Consider the following 21,004-nt stretch of genomic DNA (forward strand, 5'->3'; position numbering starts at 1 on the left):
CCCACACAGAAATATCCTCTGAAGTATCTTTTTCATTTAGTTGTCTGAATGCTGTGCCTTCTCAGGATGGTATTGTGAAGCTGTGCAATAAATTAAAATTATTGCAAAAGAGCAACATGCTACCCAAGAATTGCACTGGTTTGATGTGGAGCCCTGCCTCACTTGGTCTCCCTTTCCTTACTACAGTGTAATAAGGAGCTTCACAGAAATCCTAAACTATCCTCAAGCTTTTTGAAGCTTGCATACTGTCACTTACAGCCTTACATTTCTCATATTTGGCTATTTAATTTGCAAATACTGCCACAAATATGAACACATTTAAATTACTCATCAGACTTAATATTTAAACTTAATGTACAGTGAAATCAGGCAGACACAGAGAATTAATGCCTTTGCACACATAATACTTCAACACGTCACAATTTAAATTTTATACCTTAGATCCCAAAAGATTATGGTTTAGCTACCAGGCTTTAAAATGCATCAGAATCAGAAGACCTGCTTCAGAAGAGTCATCTGTCTCAGTCATGCACTGTGAACCATTTGACTGTCAAAATAATATTACTTTCCATTAAAAGGCTATTTTCTAGAATGACATTCCATTTAAATTGATGTCAGGCTCTCTGATAGATTGACTGAGGAGGAGCGAATGTCATCGCTCATGTGTGGGAGTGCTGTAAGTCACCCAATATATTGTAACGCATTTCTTTCTTACAATTTACATAAAATAAAAAGGGCAACTCCTAATGTGCTAAGATTTCTTGTTAAAGCTGTTTCTGGGATATTGCTCTTGGTTTCTGCAGTGCTAGCTCACTAATTCCAGTCAGAGTTTACTCAGCTGCTTGGACATTAAAAAACTATGTTTCAGAATAGTTTCCAACCTCTAGCATAATGTATTTCTGAAAGCTCCTTTAGTTTATGAAAACATTTCTGGGAGGGAAAAGGACATACAGGAGTTAGAATTATTTGTTGTGAAAAGGGGGCTTGGCATTTTAAAAAGTGTTCTTGAAAGGGGCTGGGGACACAGGATAAAGGGGCTTCCAAAACAAGTAAACAGCATAAAAATGATCACACACTTGAGTACAAATACTGTGCTATTTGCTTGCAACTCACAGAGAAAGAACAGAGAAGCAGAAAAGTTTAAATAATTATTTCTGGCTTCCAGTCAGGTACTACTGTACATCCAAGGGATTTATGCTTGAGAACAACGGAAGTGATGTAAATGATATTTCAGAATTTTTCAAATGATATTCCAAGGCTCCTTAATTTCAATTACTTCATAAATGACAGTGTAAAGGTAATTATCAATGGAGCAGAACCCATTCACACCATCTTCAAACATCTCCAGGCATTTTTTTCAAACTTCTGAAACTCTTTTGTTCCCAAATTCCTTTTATTTCTCTGCTTTCTAGGGAATCACTTAACTGTTACTGCTAAAACGCAGCACATTTTGAATCTATATTTCACTCACTCTCTTGAACCCACGGATGTAGCTTCTGATGCAGAAGTGTAAATGTCCAGAGCTGGGTGCCTGCTATAAAGGAGTCTGGCCAGGAGTGTTGGAAGCATCTAGGTACTAGATACCCCACTACTGTTACAATTTTTTATGCAAAAATTGTATTGCCCTCCCACTACTGCACACCATCATAGATTGCCATCAATTTATGCCATCTTTAGAGAAGAGAAATAGGTGCCAGTTTTCATTTCATTCTTTGTATCATTGTATCATACAGAGAAACTTTTATCTACCCAATTTTTGATACAATGCTCCCTGCTTAATAGTTTTTATAAAGTGGATTTTTTTAAGCCACTAGTTGCTCTATATTCCCTTCTGCCACAAGCTCAAGTACGGATACTGGGTTAAAACTGCACTATTCATTTTTTAAAATGGAGATGAGAGATTTTATAGCACATAGCACATAATGAAATTGAAAATGTTGCAGTGATTCAAGATCCAGAACAAAAATTATATACTTTGCAATGTCCAGCACTGGCCCGCAACATGGAAAATCAGCATCCAAAATAGTGGTGGATATAAAAAATACAGCTAACAGCATAAATCCACATGGCATGAAAAACACCTGCAATTCCGCTAGCGAAAGCACTATCTCAAAGCATCTAAAGTCACTGAAAGAGCAGCCCAGTTAACTGCATTGTACACAGAAGGCTGAGAATCAGTACAGACACACACTGCACAACTGAAACGGCAGAAGACAGGAGAAGGCTCTTACTGAAAGCTCATGCAAAACAGGGGCTGTCTCTAAGGACAAGATAGAAGCAGCCACAGCATTACCTTCAAGCTACTGTCCACCCGTTGGACTCTTACCTTTTTGACATCTCTGACAAGATGATACAAAGTGTTGGATGGGCCATGTCTCTGAAAATGAAGGACAACAGAGGACCAAATACTTTAACCCACCATAAAGAAGTAATTCGAAACAAAATACAGATGGCATGACAATTTTTATAGTGTTCATCTTTTACAAATATCTGACCCTTGAATGGGCAAATGTACTGGCCAGATGGCACTTATATATGCACTGTAGGTATTCATCAGAGAGAGGTACAAGTTCATAGGCTTTTATCTGCCATTACATTATACCACCTTTATTCTGGATTAATATAAATACTGTTCTGAACACAAATGTCACGATCAAAATGAAGATTTGTCAAAGGGAGGAGGGATGCTTTCTGCATACAGATATCCCCAAAGCACTGCATGAAATGATTATTTTTAGCTGTCATCAAACAAAATGAAAAGAAGTAAATGAACCCACATTACTATTCGATGCCAACAATAAACTTGGAATTGGAAATAAACACCTTCAGTTTGGAAAAATCTGATTGATGTGGCTTGGGGAAAAGAGTCTGGTGGGCCAAAGTAGCCCCATGGATGGAGGTTCTGTACACCAGGTTGTGGAAGTTGAAGCAAACAAGCAAAACCAACAGACAGACAGAAAATTTGGTTTAGTTTGGCCCTACCGTATTGTACAATTCCTCTAGTCTGGAGATGGTGAGAAAACGGTGCATGCTTACTCCATTCTCTATGAGCAATTTTACAAAATCTACTCTGTCCAATACGAGGGCATCCAACATGGCTTGCTCAAGGGATCCCACCTAAAAAAGGAAATAAGCCAGTCAGACTGTCTTCATGGTCAGTTTGATATAGACATCAAGGCGAATGCCCAGCTCTGGTACAGAGAGGAAATATGGTCAGTTTCACACCTCTTCTGGCATCTTAAAGGCAGATTCCAGCAAAACATTCCATGTTTATGTAATGACTTTTCAACACAATCCTGGGACATTCTGAGAAAATAAAATTACAGCTGCCACAAAGAAAGAAGATGAATGGGAATAATAATATGAATTTTTTAAACATGGATGAAAGACAAAACAATGTGATTCATATGAATACGTAACAAAAACAAGCAAGCTTACTAATGATGAAGATGATGGAATGATCTGTAGCCTTAAGCAAAACACACAGGGTAGATTTCAATTTGTGCTGAGTGGGGAAGGAGTTCCCCTCACACCAGGAGACTTCCCCCTCTCTTCTCTCCTGCGCCTCCCATCCCTCTTCTGCGGTTTACTCCAAACCTCCAGAGCAGATTTAGGGCATGGACGGGTTGTGGGCATGGGAGAGAAGGGGGAGAAATACCCACTGCCCGAGGGGACCTCAATTTGTCCACACAACAAGTGAGTTGCATCCTGCCCAAAGGTTCACAATTAGGCAGAGAGCAGGAGTAAAAAGGCACTTGGCAGACTCAATATTCATTTCCAACTTTGCTAATCTAAAGGCTGCCATGTTTCTCTTTTCTTTGGCTGTCTGCCTAGCCAGAAGGGTTTGGAGACAGATCTGGGCTTTTTGTTTCCAAAAATGGGGGTCAATTACTGCTTCTTTGTCTCCAAATCTTAGGTGTGATCTGAGACCGGCAGCACCTTGCAGAAACAATCCCAACCCATCCGCAATCTCCATCCTGAGACTGATGGCCGGTAGTCCGAGGAGCCGTTGCGCTCACCTGTTGTGAGCACTTGCACATCTGTTGTCTGGGTTGCTGCAGCTTACTCTGAGGTGGGGGGGGGGAGGCAGAGGAGAGCTTGGCACAATGCACATGCACCGAGACAGCTCTGCCTGTGTCTTTGCACCACCCTGACCTGGAAAACAGCAGTGATGATGTGAATTCAGGTGAGGGATGCCTTCCTGCCCACTGCTACTGCTTATGGAATGAATGAATGAATGATTTATTATTTATACCCTGCCCATCCAGCAGGGCTTCCCCAGCCACTCTGGGCAGCTCACAACAGAATATTAAAAACAGAATAAAACACCACACATTAAAAACTTCCCTAAACAAGGCTGCCTTCAGATGTCTTGTAAAAGTCAGACAGTTGTTAATTTTATTGACATCTGATGGGAGGGCGTTCCACACGGCAGGTGCTGCTACTGAGAAGGCCCTCTGCCTGGTTTCCTGTAGCTTGGCTTCTCACAGTGAGGGAACTGCCAGAAGGCCCTCGGAGCTGAACGATGGGGGAGGAGATGCTCCTTCAGGTATACAGACATTCTGGCTACAACTTCTAGTCAACATTTTGTTTTTTGTTGCTTGCTTTTGCTGTTTCCACCTACTTCTTACTCTGGGTAACATCCAGCCTATCAAAGAGTTCTTACTTGACATTTTGTGACATTTTAGATGGTCCAAATAAAGGTACTGCCCAACTGCACATTTTGGAACAAATAAATTCCTTACCTGTCATGCTAAAGACTACAGAAGCCACTAGATGGCAACATTTCCTTTAAGAAGAAAATCCCTTTTAAAAATGATTCCCCCTGCCCATATTAAACTGAAAATTATGATATTAGAGGTGTATATATACTGTACCGGCCACTGTTGCCCATAAATAAAAATCTGGCTGCGAGCGATGTCTACTCTGTTCCAGGCTAATGCTAGGCTCAGTTGATCTGGAGCAGATGCATTTGCTCCTATACAAAAAGATAGAGGGGGGGGAGGGGAAGCGTACATTATTAAATACAATGTCATGGGACGTGAGCAGAAGACAGAAACACAGTCCAGGTGAGAGTCCAGGGTGGGCTTTTGCATGATCTACTATGTAATAATAATAATAATAATATAAAAAGAAACTTAACTATTCCTACTCTCTAAACTAGCTAAAGTTTGTAATGATACATTTCATTGGAACAAGTTAGGTGCTATTAACCTCTACACACTCTGTGTGGAGTGCAAGCCAGAAGCACATGAACTCCTGATTCAGTACTGCCATCTCCACAGGGACATAACTGTTTTTCCAGTGGATTTTTTTGAAATCGACCCTCAAATACAGCTGAAGGCAGCATATTCAATCTTGCAAAAGTGAAAGCGCGTCTGTATTTTGAAATTGTTAAATTTTGCAAGTAGGGTGCCAAAGTGTCAAAATGACTAGGTGGAAAATAATCATACCATGCACAAAATTTCCTTATTGTGGCCAGATTATTCTGTCACCAGACATCATATAGGCACTGCCTAATTAAATTGCTTTACTGAAGCTCAGTGTTTATAACTGTTGTGGTGATAAACCAGAAAAGTAAAGCTTTTGGTTGACAATTTTAGTCCAAGCGCTCTCATGACAATCTTATGATAATAAGGGTAATAGACTGGTGGGGTTTAAATTTAGCCAAAGCCAATAATTAAATATCCTACGCCAAATCTGTAATTCAACAGAGGGGAGTTTAGCCTCTAAGCTCAAGGAAGCATTTGGAACACAGGATGGAACAGAAAAAAATTGCCATAGGAACTTAGATTGAACAGCTTCAGTAGATTCAAGGTCCAAATCTGAGTCCCACATGTGCTAGGGGATTAGCTTTAAACACTTCAAGGACTGATGGTATGTGATTGCTACCTTTTGTATGGAAAAAGTGTCAGAATTTTGGCACTTTGTGAAGCTTTTTGCTTTGCATATTTCTGATGTGATCCTCATGACCCTGTTGACTAGAAAATAAGGCCATGGTATTTAAAGACTTTAACTTGTTTCATCAACTGTTTCAACTGATATACCATCTATGGGCCCTATAGTTTCTTGAAAACACAATGGCTTTAGTTTTCTTGTAATTCACTGCCAGCTGTTCCCTTTGGCGGTATCCTGCGAATGCCCTCATCAATCTTTTTAGGCCACTTTTGTTTGAGATAGAAGTACCGCATCATCTGCGTATAATAATATAGAGATGGTGGTTTTTGTGGCCAATTTAGGGGTATGATACTTTGGAGATGTTAAACTTTGGACAATATCATTTATATATAAATTAAACACTGTGGGAGCTAGGATACAACCTTGCTTAACTCCCTTTGTGGCTGGAACAGATCCTGTGAACTGCCCATTTGTAGAGCAATGCACTTTCAGCACAGTGTTTTTATATAGACATTTAATCAAGAACAACAATCTTTTAACTACACTTGAAGCGTTCAACTTATCCCACAGTTTTACTCAAGAGATTGAATTGAATGCAGCTTTCAGATCAATATGCATATAGCACACCACCTGGTTTCTTAACATACTTATCTATAAAATGGGCTAGTACAAAGCAATGGTCTACAGTGGATCTGCCTTGTCTAAATCCTGCTTACTCTTCGGCAAGAATAGCTTCATCAGTTATCCAATCAACTAACTTCTTGTAAGGATGCTTTGCATATAATTTGCTAATTACAGGTAGCAAACTAATTGGTCTATCACTAACCGGATTGGATGCAAGGCCCCTTTTGAAGAAAGGGATGACTACCGCTGTGGTCCAAACTTCAGGAAACAACCCTGCCCATGATGGAGTGAATGATAATATTGCATCCATTCATTGGGTCCAATAGTACACACTGGAACATTACAAGCCTTCTCCAGCAGGCCTGATATTGTACGCCAGAAGAGGCAGATGAGAGGCCTTTATTGAGACAGGCCAAGCATGCTTTTCTGCTTTCTGCCCCCCCCCCCCGACATCTTAGCAGAAGTTTATACTTCTGTCTGAGGGAAACATATTCATTAATGAAGAGGGGTAAATTAGAGTTCATATATTTACAGTAAACTCTCTTCAGCTGGCTTTTAACCTGCTTGCACTCTTTGTTGAACCAATTGGAAGATCCCATTGATCTTATTGAGCCACTGTTCTTGATCTCAGTTCTCAAGTGGTCTTGCAACCTGTCAGTCAAGATCTTAAATAAATTCATAACCTCAGCAGCAAAGGTAGCTGAGATGATAGCAGTATGAATAGTCCTTAAATCATCTGCATGAAGAAGGTGAGTCAGTGCTAGACTGAGTACTGGCATCCACTTAATTCTATTGCCTGCAGTCACACCGAAGTTTGCATTAGAGATAAATTGAGTTTTTGGGGAAGAATTGTTAAATACTGGGCCTACTAGTACCATTGCTAGAGGAAGATGATCGTTTTCAATATTATGGCCCACCTCAAACTCCCTAGCAAACTTATATGCAAATCGCAAGATGGCAATATAATCTATCACACTGCCTCCATGCTTTGTAAAGTGGGTATATTCCCTGGGCTGATCGCCCTCTGTCATCCCGTTTAATATTAGCAAGCCCCTCCCGCCTTACAACTTGGGCTAAAAAAGCCCTGAATAATTACATTTCTGATCTTTAGACTGACAGGAGGTACCTCTGACTAAGTAAATATCTGGTTCCAGACTCTAATTATAATGGCTGTACAAATTTACATTATTGGCTCCCAGATGTGCATTAAAATCCCCTGCAGTGATAAACACTGCAGTAGGATATAGGGGTTCCAGGGATTCGGGTAACTCTAGTTCTGTCTGGGTAGTATTTACAGTAGATTTTTTTTTTTTACAAGGTGGCATGTAGATGTTAATCAGCATTAAACATATTTTCAAAACTTTAACCAAGACAGCAGTTGCAAACGGATTGCATGGAATCATGGCTGTTGTAGTTGCATTCAACTTTGTGAAGATGAAACATGCTAGACCCCCACTGGCCCCACAGCCTTTTGTTGAGGGAGTGGCTGTCAGTGAGTGATATTTGTATCTGTTAAGCATTACAGAGCAGACATCCCCAAGCTTTGGTCCTCCAGAAGCTTTGGACTACAGTTCCCATCATCCCTGACCACTGGTCCTGTTAGCTAGGGATCATGGGAGTTATAGGCCAAAACATCTGGAGGGCCGCAGGTTGGGGATGCCTGTTATAGAGTCATTGTGCCATGTTTCTTGTAGCAGTTGATCAAAATAGTTCATCAGCTGTTTATTATTCTGCTTTGAATGCCAACCAGCTATGTTCCATGACATCAGTTTTAGCCCCAATTCTTTCAAGACTCTGTGCTTGTTGCTTCCACTTTGCCCAGATACCCAATTTTGTCTAATCCTAGTGTTCTAATACCTCTTTCAGTGCAGCCACAGGAGCCTCTCAGACAGGCAGGAAGGAGGGGGAGATGTTTCCCCAAAATCTGATAGTTCACAAAGTGTTTCATCTAGTGAACAGGAGGAGGACGAGCTACAGAATGAAAAACAGCAGGAGGAACAGGAGGAGGAAAGCCCAGTGGTAATTGCAAACAGACTACCAAGGGCATACCCCTGACAGATTGACTTTTGGTGAAATAAGAGTGTGTCATGCTGATTATTCAGAGCCACAGGACTTTGCCCAGGTTCTGGAGTTACCTCCTAAGGAACAAACCCAGTGGTTTGATGCCACGAAGGAGGAGCTGGAATCATTCAAAGAAAACAAGGTATGCACACTAGCCGAACTGCCACCAGGGGAAAAGTTAATCTCTAGTAGATGGGTCTTTAAAAGGAAGACTCTGGTGTCTGGTGACACACGTTTTAAAACAAGACTGGTAGCAAAAGTTTTTGCACAAAAATCAGGAATTCACTTTGATGAGCTTTTTACACCGACTGCCAAAGCAGAATCAGTAAGGCTTGCTTCAACAGTTGCAGCTGCCAAGAAAGTAGAAGTGAATCATTATGACATTATTTCTGCATATCTGAATGCTCCTCTGGATCAGGTGATATACATGCGACAACCCCCAGGGTTTGAGGAAGGGAATGATTTGGTATGGAAATTAGACAAGGTTGCTTATGGACTCAAACAAAGTGCTAAATCCTGGAACGATTGTCTAAGCCTTGGTTTTAAAAGAAACATAGCTGACTCTTACTTATATACAAGGGGATCAGGTGACAATTACATATTGGTATTGATTTTGGTATTGATTGGGGTACCTTTACCTTTACCTTATTGATTTTTGTGGATGACCTGATGGTGGCGGGTAGTTCCACAGGTAAAATTCAAAAAGTGGCTAATCAGTTGGAAAAAAACAATTCAAAATGAGAGACTTAGGGCAAATCAGTCATTGTTTAGGAGTCCGAATATGCAGAGAACCAGATGGAAGTTTTCTATTGTGTCAGGAACAAAAGATTTCACGTCTGCTTGAACAGCTAGGAATGCAGGATTGTAAAGATGTACAAACCCCTATGACCATTAACTTTCAAAAGACTGAGAGTGATGTTTAGTTTGATCAACCAGACCTATACCAATCAGTCTTAGGATCTCTTCTGTACTTAAGCTAGTGGTCAAGAGCTGATATTGTGTAGGTATTTTAAGCAGAAAGGTCAGTAGCCCTAATGTAAATAATTGGGCTGCTATTAAGAGAATACATCTGTATAATTCTAGTGATCTACAGGTTTTTGTAGACAGTGACTTTGCCAGTTGTCCATCAACCAGAAAATCAAAAAGTGGTCTAGTGGTTATGTTCAAAGTTTCATTAATTGGTTGGAAATCCAAAAAGCAAGGTTTTGTTGCCACATCTACATGTGAGGCAGAATTTTCTGCATTATCTGAAGCATGTAACGAAATCACACGGTACATCCAAGTTCTTAATGACCTAGCGTATGGAGTGCAACTGCCTGTAGCATTCTATGAAGATAAGAAATCATGTATTGCACTTGCTAATTCAGGAAACAATACAACACACACAAAGCATGTGGCTATCAAGTTGTTCAGTGTTAAGGATTACAAACAACATAAAGTTATTAAGCTGATCTATTGCCAACCGCAAGAAAATTTGTCAGATCTTTTTACTAAAGTGCTTTCTACAGCGCAGCATGTTGAGTTAGTTACAAGACTGAATCTTATCAATAAAGCGTGTAAATAAATTGGTTTCTGTCTATGTTTCTGCTCTTCAAAGCCTTTGGGGAAGTGTCATGACTAAAGTATTTGAGGGCAGAAACTGGAAAGTGTTGGAAGATTCTAGAAGGCTCATTTCTGGTGCAAATATTGTTTTGACTATCTCAAGGTCACGCTCAGCCAGGAAAGATAAATTCCTGCGGTCAGCAAGCTGCTCTGTCCCTCTTACTTTCGTTTGTACCTCGTGTGTCTGAGTTTTTATAACAAGCCTTTGCCTTTTAGTAAAAGTTTTTCCTTTTGGACTTTTGACAACTGTGTTGTCTTTCTATTTACTGCAAGACACTGTCCATCAGTTTAGCATGGAAAAGAGGAGACTGAGAGGAGATATGATAGCCATCTTCTAATATCTCAAGGGCTGTCAATGTAAGATATTGGAAGCTGGTTTTCTCCTGCTCTGGAGGGTAGGAGTTGAACCAGTGGCTTCAAGTTACAAGAAAGAAGATTGGCAGTAAGAGTTGTTCAACAGTGGAACAGTCTCCCTTAGGAGGTTGTGGACTCTCCCTCCTTGGAGGTTTTTAAGCAGAGGTTGGAGGGCCGTCTGTCATGGATGCTTCAGCTGAGATTCCTGATGAACTCTGATGTATTTTTTTCACTCTTTCTATGATGCTATCATTTTTATTGTTTTGATTTGTGGTAAACACCACCTTGGTTCTTTTATACTGCATATTTTATATGCAATATAAAATATATTCAAAAGGAACAAAAGACAAATAACTAAATATTATGTAAAATAAAAGTGCCATCAGCAGGTTTCAATCAGAAACTGTTTGTTGAAGCAAGAAGGAACTGTTAAAGAGGTGGTCAAGAAATTTCACAAGTGCTACTAGGGCATAGATCTCCTATGTATTACTCAAATTTATGATTTGATGATTAGAGCAGATATAACAGAATTTCACAGATATGAGCTCTACATTTCCTCCCTCTTCATATTTAAATTAGTCAATCATCTGGAAATTCTGTTGGCAGGAAGCTCTTTGATTCTCTGTTTTACATTCCCTTTAGATTTCAAGAGGAACGAAACCTTATCAAGGCAAAAAAAATGCTCTAAAAACATCACATGGTTTCTGTGTTGTTGCTAGGATACCCCCTTCATTTGTCTATCTGTGCTAGAAAGCTGCTTTTTCTACCCTGTGCCTCTGGGGTGGATTTACATCATACTACTGTTACAACAGAGCAAATCACAATCTTTGCTGCTTCTGCTTCTGCTGCATGTTTCCATTAAGCATCAGGCACCATGGATGCATTTTAATCTAATCTCTGGTTTATTCCACAGTATTCATTTTTGTTTGTTTTTTAAATAGCATATCCAATTTGATTGAAGGCATACAATGGCGGGGAAATCCCTCTCCTGCAAAAGCAAGGAATAAAAAGTAGTTCTGTCCAGCTATGTAGGGTCCAAAGTAGTTTTGTTTAGGATATAAGGTAAGAAGCATAATTGCAATCCTGATTCTTTGGCAAATGCTTTCTGCCTTTTTATCAAAGACTCAACAATACAACACTATGCACAGTATCGACTTGTAAAGAAGGGAAGCTAATACTCAAGACTCCTCCACATTCATCTCCACCTGAGCCCATTTTACTAGTTAGGATCTTCCAGATCGACCTCCCCTTGCTCTGGCTTCTGTGCCATGATGTGGGGGGTGGGGGGGGGGAGGGACAGGCTGCTTTGCTGTGCTTTGCTGTTCTGGTTTTTACAGAATGTAAAAATGCCCACCTCTCAGTTCCACATACTATGCTATGCTAATGTCTTGCACTTTAGATTCAAAAGCAATCATACAACCATTTCATGGTTGACACTCCTTGCCCCTTGCACAAAGAGGATGGGAGCAGCTGCAGGATGGAAGCCTTCTGAGCATCATTCATGGCACAATTACAAGCGAGGAGGAATGCAGAGGATGCATCCGGCGCAGGTAAGCTTAGCAATATGCTCCAGTGAGCACAACTGCGGATTAGACTGCAGCAGCAACGGAAAAACACAGGCATCACCCAGCGTGCTGCTCTCCAGATATTAACAGGACAGGCGCTGTAAGGATTTGGGCAGCCTTGCAAATCATGCTGGGGGGAAAGACTGGGGGAATAATAATAAAGTAATAACAACCCTCTACTAGGATGGTAGCCCTTCTTATAACTCAGCAGGGATGAGGACCCTCCCAGACCCTAACATGACAAGAGAGGTATAAATGGAGGACCACTGGGTCTCAAAACACACATTGAAGGGAGCTCTGTAGGATTATTATTATTAACAAAAAGTTTCTTAGTGTGCTGTGAGTTCATGAAGAGAATGGATGAAGAGAGAGAAAAAGGCCCTTCTGGTCATTTTTAGCTAAAAACTAGTTTTTTGTAAAGCACTCTGAGGTTTGTTTGTTTTTTCAATCAAGCAGTGTATAAAGTTTATGAAATAAAAATAAAATAGTAGAATTGGGTCCGCCCCCCGACAAATAAAACCTGGGGGAATTGTCTACTAGGTGAAAAAATAGCTTGGGAGAGTGATTTTTTGTTGAAAAATGGTCAGCAAATAATGACTCAGCAACTCTCTCTCTCTCTCCTCTCCTCCAAACTCACAGCCTTTGGCTTAAAAATACACCCAGAAACAGAAACAACACAGTAGTCTGTATATGTGTAGAGTGAAAGATATTGCATATCACATTGCTTCAATCTGTCATGTCAAATAAATAATTATTACCTATTGTAATAAAAGACAACCAAAAGGTGCACAAACTCTCTTGTTGATTCTGTTTCTGTTTTGGGAAACGAAGACCACCACCCCATGCAGCTAGATAAGTGGTTGGTCCCCTATGCTGTGAGTGCTGTTTTCCACATACTGATGGGTCCCTTGAAACTGCAGAAGGGACTACAGAGTTTCACTTACTACCTCTTGCCCAACAGAGCATCTGTTTTGCAGTAATAATATCACTAAAATGCAGTTTGAGTAAATATTATACAATGGTTCAGAAGCAAGCATTCAGGAAGTACCAGATTGGCAGCATCAGTCTGTCAGTGGGTCTGACTCACATTCTGGATCTCTTGAACAGCTAGCTCTGGATTTAGGTGACTTTGAATCTGGTACTGCCTTTGTGTTTGCTTTGGAGCCATATAATATTTGGCTGCATATTGGCCACATTGTTATCCACCAGGAGAGATGCTTTGCATAACAGAACTTCCTGATTCACAATAATATCAATCATATGCTCTCATGATGGTAACATAATGAAAATTAATCTGATCTGAGCTGTCTCTGCTTTTCGAGGGTAAAAATATTTGTTGTGATTGGTGCTGTGGTCTAAACCACTGAACCTCTTGGTCTTGCTGTTTAGAAGTTTGAATCCCCGTGACAGGGTGAGCACCCTTCGCTCTGTCCTAGCTCCTGCCAACCTAGAAGAAGAAGTAGAGTAGAAGAAGAGTTTGGATTTGATATCCCGCTTTATCACTACCCAAAGGAGTCTCAAAGCGGCTGACATTCTCCTTTCCCTTCCTCCCCCACAACAAACACTCTGTGAGGTGAGTGGGGCTGAGAGACTTCAGAGAAGTGTGACTGGCCCAAGGTCACCCAGCAGCTGCATGTGGAGGAGTGGAGACGGGAACCCGGAACCCCAGATTACGAGACTACCGCTCTTAACCACTACACCACACTGGCTCTCACAATATCACAATATCAATATCAAACCTAGCAGTTTGAAAGCACACCAGTGCAAGTAGATAAATAGGTACTGCTGTGGCATAAAGGTAAATGGCGTTTCCATGCACTCTGGCTTCCGTTGCACCAGAAGCAGTTTAGTCATACTGGCCACATGACCCGGAAAGCTGTCTGTGGACAAACGGCGGCTCCCTTGGCCTGAAAGCGAGATAAGCGCCACAACCCATAGTTGCCTTTGACTGAACTTAAATATCCAGGGGTCCTTTACCTTTTACCCATATCCTATTATTTCCCCCATAATGGAACCAAGTGTACATGGAATGCATTGTTCACTTGGTTCTCAGGCAGGCACCCATCCAGACATTGACCAGTCCCAAACCTGCTTAGTTTTAGCAACCTTTTACACCTTCAGACCATACCTTGGGATACTAAAAGTTTGCTACTTAGGCATCATACAATGCAGGACTGATGAAATGTGTGTAAATTTGTCAAGGACTTTCTGTGCAGAAAACACTACAGTGGTACCTCGGGTTACATACGCTTCAGGTTACAGACTCTGCTAACCCAGAAATAGTACCTCAGATTAAGAACTTTGCTTCAGGGTGAGAACAGAAATCGTGCAGCGGCATCAGGAAGCCCCATTAGCTAAAGTGGTGCTTCAGGTTAAGAACAGTTTCAGGTTAAGAACAGACCTCCAGAATGAATTAAGTTCTTAACCCGAGGTACCACTGTATTACCTTTTAGCAAAGCTGTCAAGATGGCCAGGTCAATATCTTGATGTCCTTCTGATCCCATGCGAAACACTGTAATCTGGAATGCAAGAATAGATTGTTTTTCATTAGACATTTTTAATATTTTAAATGTGGCACTTAAATGAACACAATACCACCAGGTCTGTCTGTCTGTCTATATTCAGCCCTGAAGAATCTGAAATACAGAGATACTGTGGGCAAACCCAACTGGCCGGCTACAGGTTATACATTCAGAGCAAATTTTTCCCTTCAAAGAATTCTGTTGTTTGTTAAGGGTTGCTGGGAATTATAACTATGTAAGGGGCAAACTACAGTGCCCAGAATTCTTTGAGGGAAAGAATGTGCTTTGAATGTGCCTTATAGGTATTGTGTTCACTGCCTAGCATTAATGCAAATCAGAATCCCAAGGTCCAATAATTCATCAAGAAATGGAGACATTACACAGCAGTAATAAATATTTAACAGAAATAGAAAAGTCTTGAAGCTTCAAAACAGAAAGGAAAATTCTATATGGAACCTATTATATAGTAGTGTGAAAAACTCATGATTCATTCTACTTTGGCAGTTGTTGAGAGCAAGAAGTTGGGAAAGCTACTAATGGCTGACCTAACTGCTGTAGAAATGTGAACTTCACTTACATGAGTTTTTGGCAGTGGTGAGATAATTCACTACCACTGTTCCTTCATTCATATGTGGTGACACTGTTTAGCACCATTTAGCAAAAACAATGATAAATCATTTATTTTAAAACTTGAATACAATGTGCATTCAATGTGTTCATCTTGAAGGTGCCACGATACTCCGATGCTTTTATAACTACTAAATTCAGCATCTTAAGAATTGTCTGTTTTAAAAATATTATTTATTTATTTATGCATAAAAATATACATTTTTTTTACAAAAGTATTTCTATACTGCCATACTAGGAAATATCAAGGGCTGGGGGCTGCAGTGGGATGAGGGAATCACCTAATATCTGTGGGAGGGGTCAGTGGAGGACAGATCTCTCTACCCAGTTTGGGGTAATTGCCCCCTCCCTTTTAAATCCAGTGTGTGTGTGTGTGTGTGTGTGTGTGTGTGTGCAAGGAACCAAAACCTTTTGCCGAGTTCTGTAACTAAGCTCAGGCCAGGCCTCTTATTCTTTGTTCTCACTTCCCCAGATGCTACATCTCCCAAGAAGAACACATTCACATTGTGGTGGGCTCTCGACAGCCGTTATCCCAATAAAGGAAAGATTAGGAAATCGTGATGTATGAATACACACACACACACACACACATATACAGTGGTACCTCGGGTTACATACGCTTCAGGTTACAGACTCCGCTAACCCAGAAATAGTGCTTCAGGTTAAGAACTTTGCTTCAGGATGAGAACAGAAATCATGCTCCGGCGGCGCAGCAGCAGCAGGAGGCCCCATTAGCTAAAGTAGTGCTTCAGGTTAAGAACAGTTTCAGTTTAAGAACGGACCTCCGGAATGAATTAAATTCTTAACCCAAGGTACCACTGTATATAATCTGAAGAATGAGTCTGCTTTAATAATTTCATGGCACTAGCAGGCCATGTAATATTTTAAAATCAGATGTATTTTCTTCTTTCATTGCAGGACAAATAAGCAGGGCCTTTTTCCAGCCAGAACTCGCCGGAACTCAGTTCCAGTCCCTCTCTGGTGGGTACCATTACCATTCTAAGAGTATGTGGGAGCTCATGGTGACTTCTGGAACCTCTTTTTCTAGAAAAATAACACTGCAAATGAAGATATGCCAAACATCTTGACTATTGCTTGACACATGGTGCATTTAAAACACGTTGCCTCCCCCTGAAATCCTGGGAACTATAAGCTCTGTGAGAGGCAGAGTACAGTTTACAGGATTCTTCAGGGGAAGCCACGTGCTTTAAATGTGCTTTGAATCAGGCTGACAAACCCTCCAAGCACAGGATAATTGTCCAGCCCTGTAGCAACTCCCTTCCACTACTCAGCTCCCTGGGATTAAGCCAGTTAAGGGGATCAGCAGCGTTGTCACAGCAACAAGACTATTGTATCCTATGCAACCAGCAGGAAGAGCGCAATAGCTCAACTGTTACAAATCATTTAGCAGACACACAAGCAAAACTGTCTCCTCCCCTGCCCAACCAAACAACCCCATTCCTGCCTTTTTGGTGTTTGGAAAAATGATGACGAGGGTGACATGGAATATAGCAATTGGTAGAAAGAGGTTTGCTCTATCCAGCCTTCTGGGTATGCAGAAGTCAGTGCTGACTATCACATTATGCACACCTAAAATGACAAATTCCTTCTGCAAACAAGTTACACTGTTCTTGAAGAACAGACTATTGCTCTACTAAAAGTTAAAGCAAGGTCACAAACCTTTCTGAGTTTTTTTAAAAAGGGGGAGATTAAGGGTATAGATGAAGAAAGGGGACATAAACAAATGTTTAAGATAATCAAAATGATTCAAAAATGAACAATAGATAGCAAAATGCAAGAAGGCAGCAACGGTTGACATGTGTATTTTGAGAGTCCTAAACGAATGCTACATACACCTGCAAAACAGATACAGATTTCCCCACTTTTTGGATATGCAGAAATGAATTATGCAAGAATTCAACAGTGTATGTATGAAATATAACTTGTCTGAGGGTGGCAATATTCACATGTAAAAATGTCAATATTCACTAAACTTGGGCCATTTGCTTCAGCTTATATGCAATGAGAGGAAGCAAATCATCATTCAGTTCACACAACTGAACATTTCTTCAGTAGGAGGATAGTCCAATAAATCAGTTATCTGCAGCTGAGCAGTAAACGTCTGTTAGACGAGTCTGGTGTTATGTAACACTTGGCTGCCCCCACCCACTTTGCTATTAATCTCAGGGGGGAAACTCCCAGTGATGCAAAGGGGATAATTTATTTAAGGTTAACACTCATGTGTGGAGTGAGTGTGTGTGGAGAGAGAGGAGATTTCCACTGGGATTGTGGATGAGGAAGGAAGGATTCCACCTGCCTGTGCACTGTGGTCACAGTGAAAATTCTCCTAGTGACACACTGTCATTTTTGGCTCCAAGGAGATGCCATAGACTTAGCACCAAAGTAATGGAGCTTTGAAGAATAAATCAGGTATGAGAGAGCTGTTTCCCATTCCAAGCTTTAGTAACAAGACAAGTGCTATACATCTAAAGGTAAAGGGATCCCTGACCATTAGGTCCAGTCGTGGCCAACTCTTGGGTTGCAGTGCTCATCTCGCTTCCGGGTCATGTGGCCAGCATGACTAAGCCACTTCTGGCGAACCAGAGCAGCGCACGGAAACGCCGTTTACCTTCCCGCTGGAGTGGTACCTATTTATCTGCTTGTACTTTGACGTGCTTTTGAACTGCTAGGTTGGCAGGAGCAGGGACCGAGCAACAGGAGCTCACCCCATTGCGAGGATTCGAACAGCCAACCTTCTGATCGGCAAGTCCTAGGCTTTGTGGTTTAGACCACAGCACCACCCGTGTCCCGCTATACATCTAAGTGAAGTAAATAAATATTCCATCTTCACAATGGATGGTTACAACTTCTGCTAGAATCTGTTGTGTTCCTTAGCAATGCCCTAAGAGAACCCTATGAAACAAAATGTTCCAGATCTTTCCTTTTGTCTAGATGCTCTGCCCAAGCTGGGATGCCCAGCCCCAACACAGCTGTTGCTTTTTCTGATTTTGTTTTAACATGCATATTCCAACATTTTGTAGAACAGTTTCCTTATAAAGAAGGAAAAGATGATTTACATCCTGCCATCTCCTTGAAAGCACAAGGAGTGATAATGTATCCGGAGTAAGCATAAGACTACACTAAAACTCATTTTATTCTATCAGTCTCAGGAGGTAAGGAACCAATTTATTCTTTCTGTCAAAGATTGATGGGAGTCTGCTATCAAGAAAACAGAAATCCAAAGATGCAAGATAAGCTGCAGAAACAATGGAAATCAGGTATCCATACTCCCTGTAGAAGATGAAATCCTAAAGCACTGCAGGTTATGTTTGAGTGATCTTGGCATATCCTATGATGCCCTTTCAGAGCCCTGCTTCAGATGGGCAATAGGAATTCAGGGTGAACAAATGTTTGGTCCAGAATTATAATTGTTCATCTTTATTTAAACTAGTTGAGATTTTGCAGGTGTCTCATAAATGCAAGTTGCTTTAACATTAACAATAGACGCTGCTCGCGGACAGTGAACTGCTTCTGTTTCTAGTCAGGGTTATTAATACATTATGGTCCTCTTACTAGAAGAGCAGCTTCTATTCCAGTATTGCTCAGCATTTATAATTCAGCTGGGTATGCCTGAATATTTTAGTGTAAATTTCCCTTGGCAGCAACATAAGGAGAGAGAGAGAGGGGGGGGGGGGAACGCGCAGGCACACACACAAGCCAAATGCCGAAGAATAAACTGCTCAGAGGAAAAATGCAGTAAGTATAGCAGATTTGTCAGCATTGAGGGGGCCCTGCACCTATTTCTGATGTTCCTTGCCACGACTGCTTCCCTTCCCACTGTGTGCTACCCTCACTGCCACTGCCACCCCACTTTCTCCCTCCTATGACCTCAATTTCCTGGGTGCTATGCCCCACAGAGCCACTACGCCAGCGCTGGTAGCTCTGCTCCCCCCGCACCTCCAAACCTACTAGCCAGGAGGGGGAAGTGAGAGGCTCAGAGCCACATTTCAGCTGTGTAAGGACTGCCTGGTGGCTGCTGGAGGGGAGAGGTGGTTGCGGTCTGGCATGGCTGGGCTGGGCAGACTTTGGGCTTCAGCAGAGGGCAGGGGCAGTCTTCCACTAGCCATGCTGGCTGCTGGGGCTCCTCCGCGACTGCAGCCCATCGTGGGTGAGCTGGGGCGTGTGGCTCTGGGAGCAGCAGGAGGAAAAAATATCCCCTCTGGTCCACTCCCTGGCTATTTAAGCCAGCTGTGCCCTGCACTCCGTCCCAGTCTCACCCTGTTTTGTCACTGTGTTTGGGGGCAGGGAGGAATTTGCCTTCAGATGATATTGGGTTTTTTGCCAACTCATAGCAATTGTCAGAACTTGATGGCAGAGAAGGCATTGGGTTGGATCCTTAGTCAAAGTGGACACAGGGGGGGGGTGCGTCAGGAGTCCCAACACCTGGTCCGAGGAATCAGGGCATCCCGTTGAAGTGATCCAGGGGAGGGTGTTTCCATTTGGACACCCAGATGGGGGCTGATGGGCCAGAGCACTCCCAAAATGGTGATTGGAGGGGTCTTTCCAATTTGATGTACGGTATGTTACAGGACAATTCTTAACCCTGCCAAATAATCAACCCACAGCAGGCTGGTTGATACAGGATACATACCCAATGCCTGCACCCAAATCTGCTGACATCTGATAAAGTTGTGGCCTCTTTAAATCCCAAAATGGTTGTACTGTACTGCATTTACTGCAACTTCACCATGCATTGACCTCACGGCTCACAGCTGCACAGCACCTGGACCTGCAAATGGGTCTCTGCCCCTGAAAGGACCTACGCAAATCCCACAGTGCATAAGCTGACTTGGGAGGGAAGGAAGAAAGGAAGGAAAGCTAATTGGCAAGTAGACATAAAAGGCACCAAGAAAATAGTGGAAATGAGGGCCTAAGGTCCCAAGAAGCAGCTGGAGGGATGGAAACCCGAAATCAGTGGCATCAGAAAATAGGGATATGTCTTAGCTTTGAGTTGGGGAGCAGGACAAGACTAATAAATGTCACCTCACTGAATATTTTAAATTCAGAAGAAAGCTGTTGTTGTCGAAAGAAACTGATTTTCTTAGATGCCCTGAAAACATAACAAGATCAAGCTTCCTTCAGGTTTGCTCTGCACAACAAAAACAGACTTAAGTAGGTTAATAGCAAAAAAGGATATGAGCAGCACTTTGAATAAAACATTGAATTGTTACCTCTTAAATGTAACCTAAATTCTAGGTAAAACCATTACTGATTACTAACTCTCTAGAGAATACCCATTGCAACATGTACTCTAGGAGGAAAAAACATCCCTGTGTTTGCTGCCAGCACATATTTTAAGAAGCATTCCAAAATATATATATTTTAAGATGTTTGTCTCATGTTTTATAAACTCTAGAATTGTTCTAGTTCTGTGACATTTTCCTGGGAAAGATACTGTGAAAAGTGAATACAGATATATAAACCAGCTTGACACAGTGGAAAACATGGCTAATTATATTTAGATATAGCTTATCTTTTAATGGTCATTTAAATAATAATTTAAAGGAAACTTTTATGTGAGATGGTAAGTATTTGCCCTATGGAAGAGTCCCTCTCCCATGGTAGGGATTAGGAGAGTATACATCATCATCATCATCATCATTGTCGTCTTATTTGTATGCCGTTTTTCCATAGTGAAAACAATGCTCAAGGCGGCTTACGACATGACAAGATTTACATAATTACCAACAT

The 21,004-nt window shown here is 41.4% G+C and overlaps 1 protein-coding gene across 3 annotated transcripts in view; it reads right to left on the reverse strand.

Moving 5' to 3' along the window:
* Positions 1 to 21,004, reverse strand: part of LOC114606747 (transient receptor potential cation channel subfamily M member 3) — a 353,577-nt gene that overhangs the window by 59,438 nt on the left and 273,135 nt on the right. For all 3 annotated transcript variants that reach the window (XM_028749279.2, XM_028749278.2, XM_077935948.1), the window contains exons 9-12: positions 14,551 to 14,623; positions 4,878 to 4,978; positions 2,983 to 3,117; positions 2,327 to 2,377 (exon numbers count right to left, since the gene is read on the reverse strand). In XM_028749279.2, coding sequence (XP_028605112.2) covers positions 2,327 to 2,377; positions 2,983 to 3,117; positions 4,878 to 4,978; positions 14,551 to 14,623 — 360 coding nt within the window. The remainder of the gene's footprint in view (positions 1 to 2,326; positions 2,378 to 2,982; positions 3,118 to 4,877; positions 4,979 to 14,550; positions 14,624 to 21,004) is intronic.

The sequence above is a fragment of the Podarcis muralis genome, chromosome 11 (assembly GCF_964188315.1).
Source record: "Podarcis muralis chromosome 11, rPodMur119.hap1.1, whole genome shotgun sequence".
Classification (NCBI taxonomy): domain Eukaryota; kingdom Metazoa; phylum Chordata; class Lepidosauria; order Squamata; family Lacertidae; genus Podarcis; species Podarcis muralis.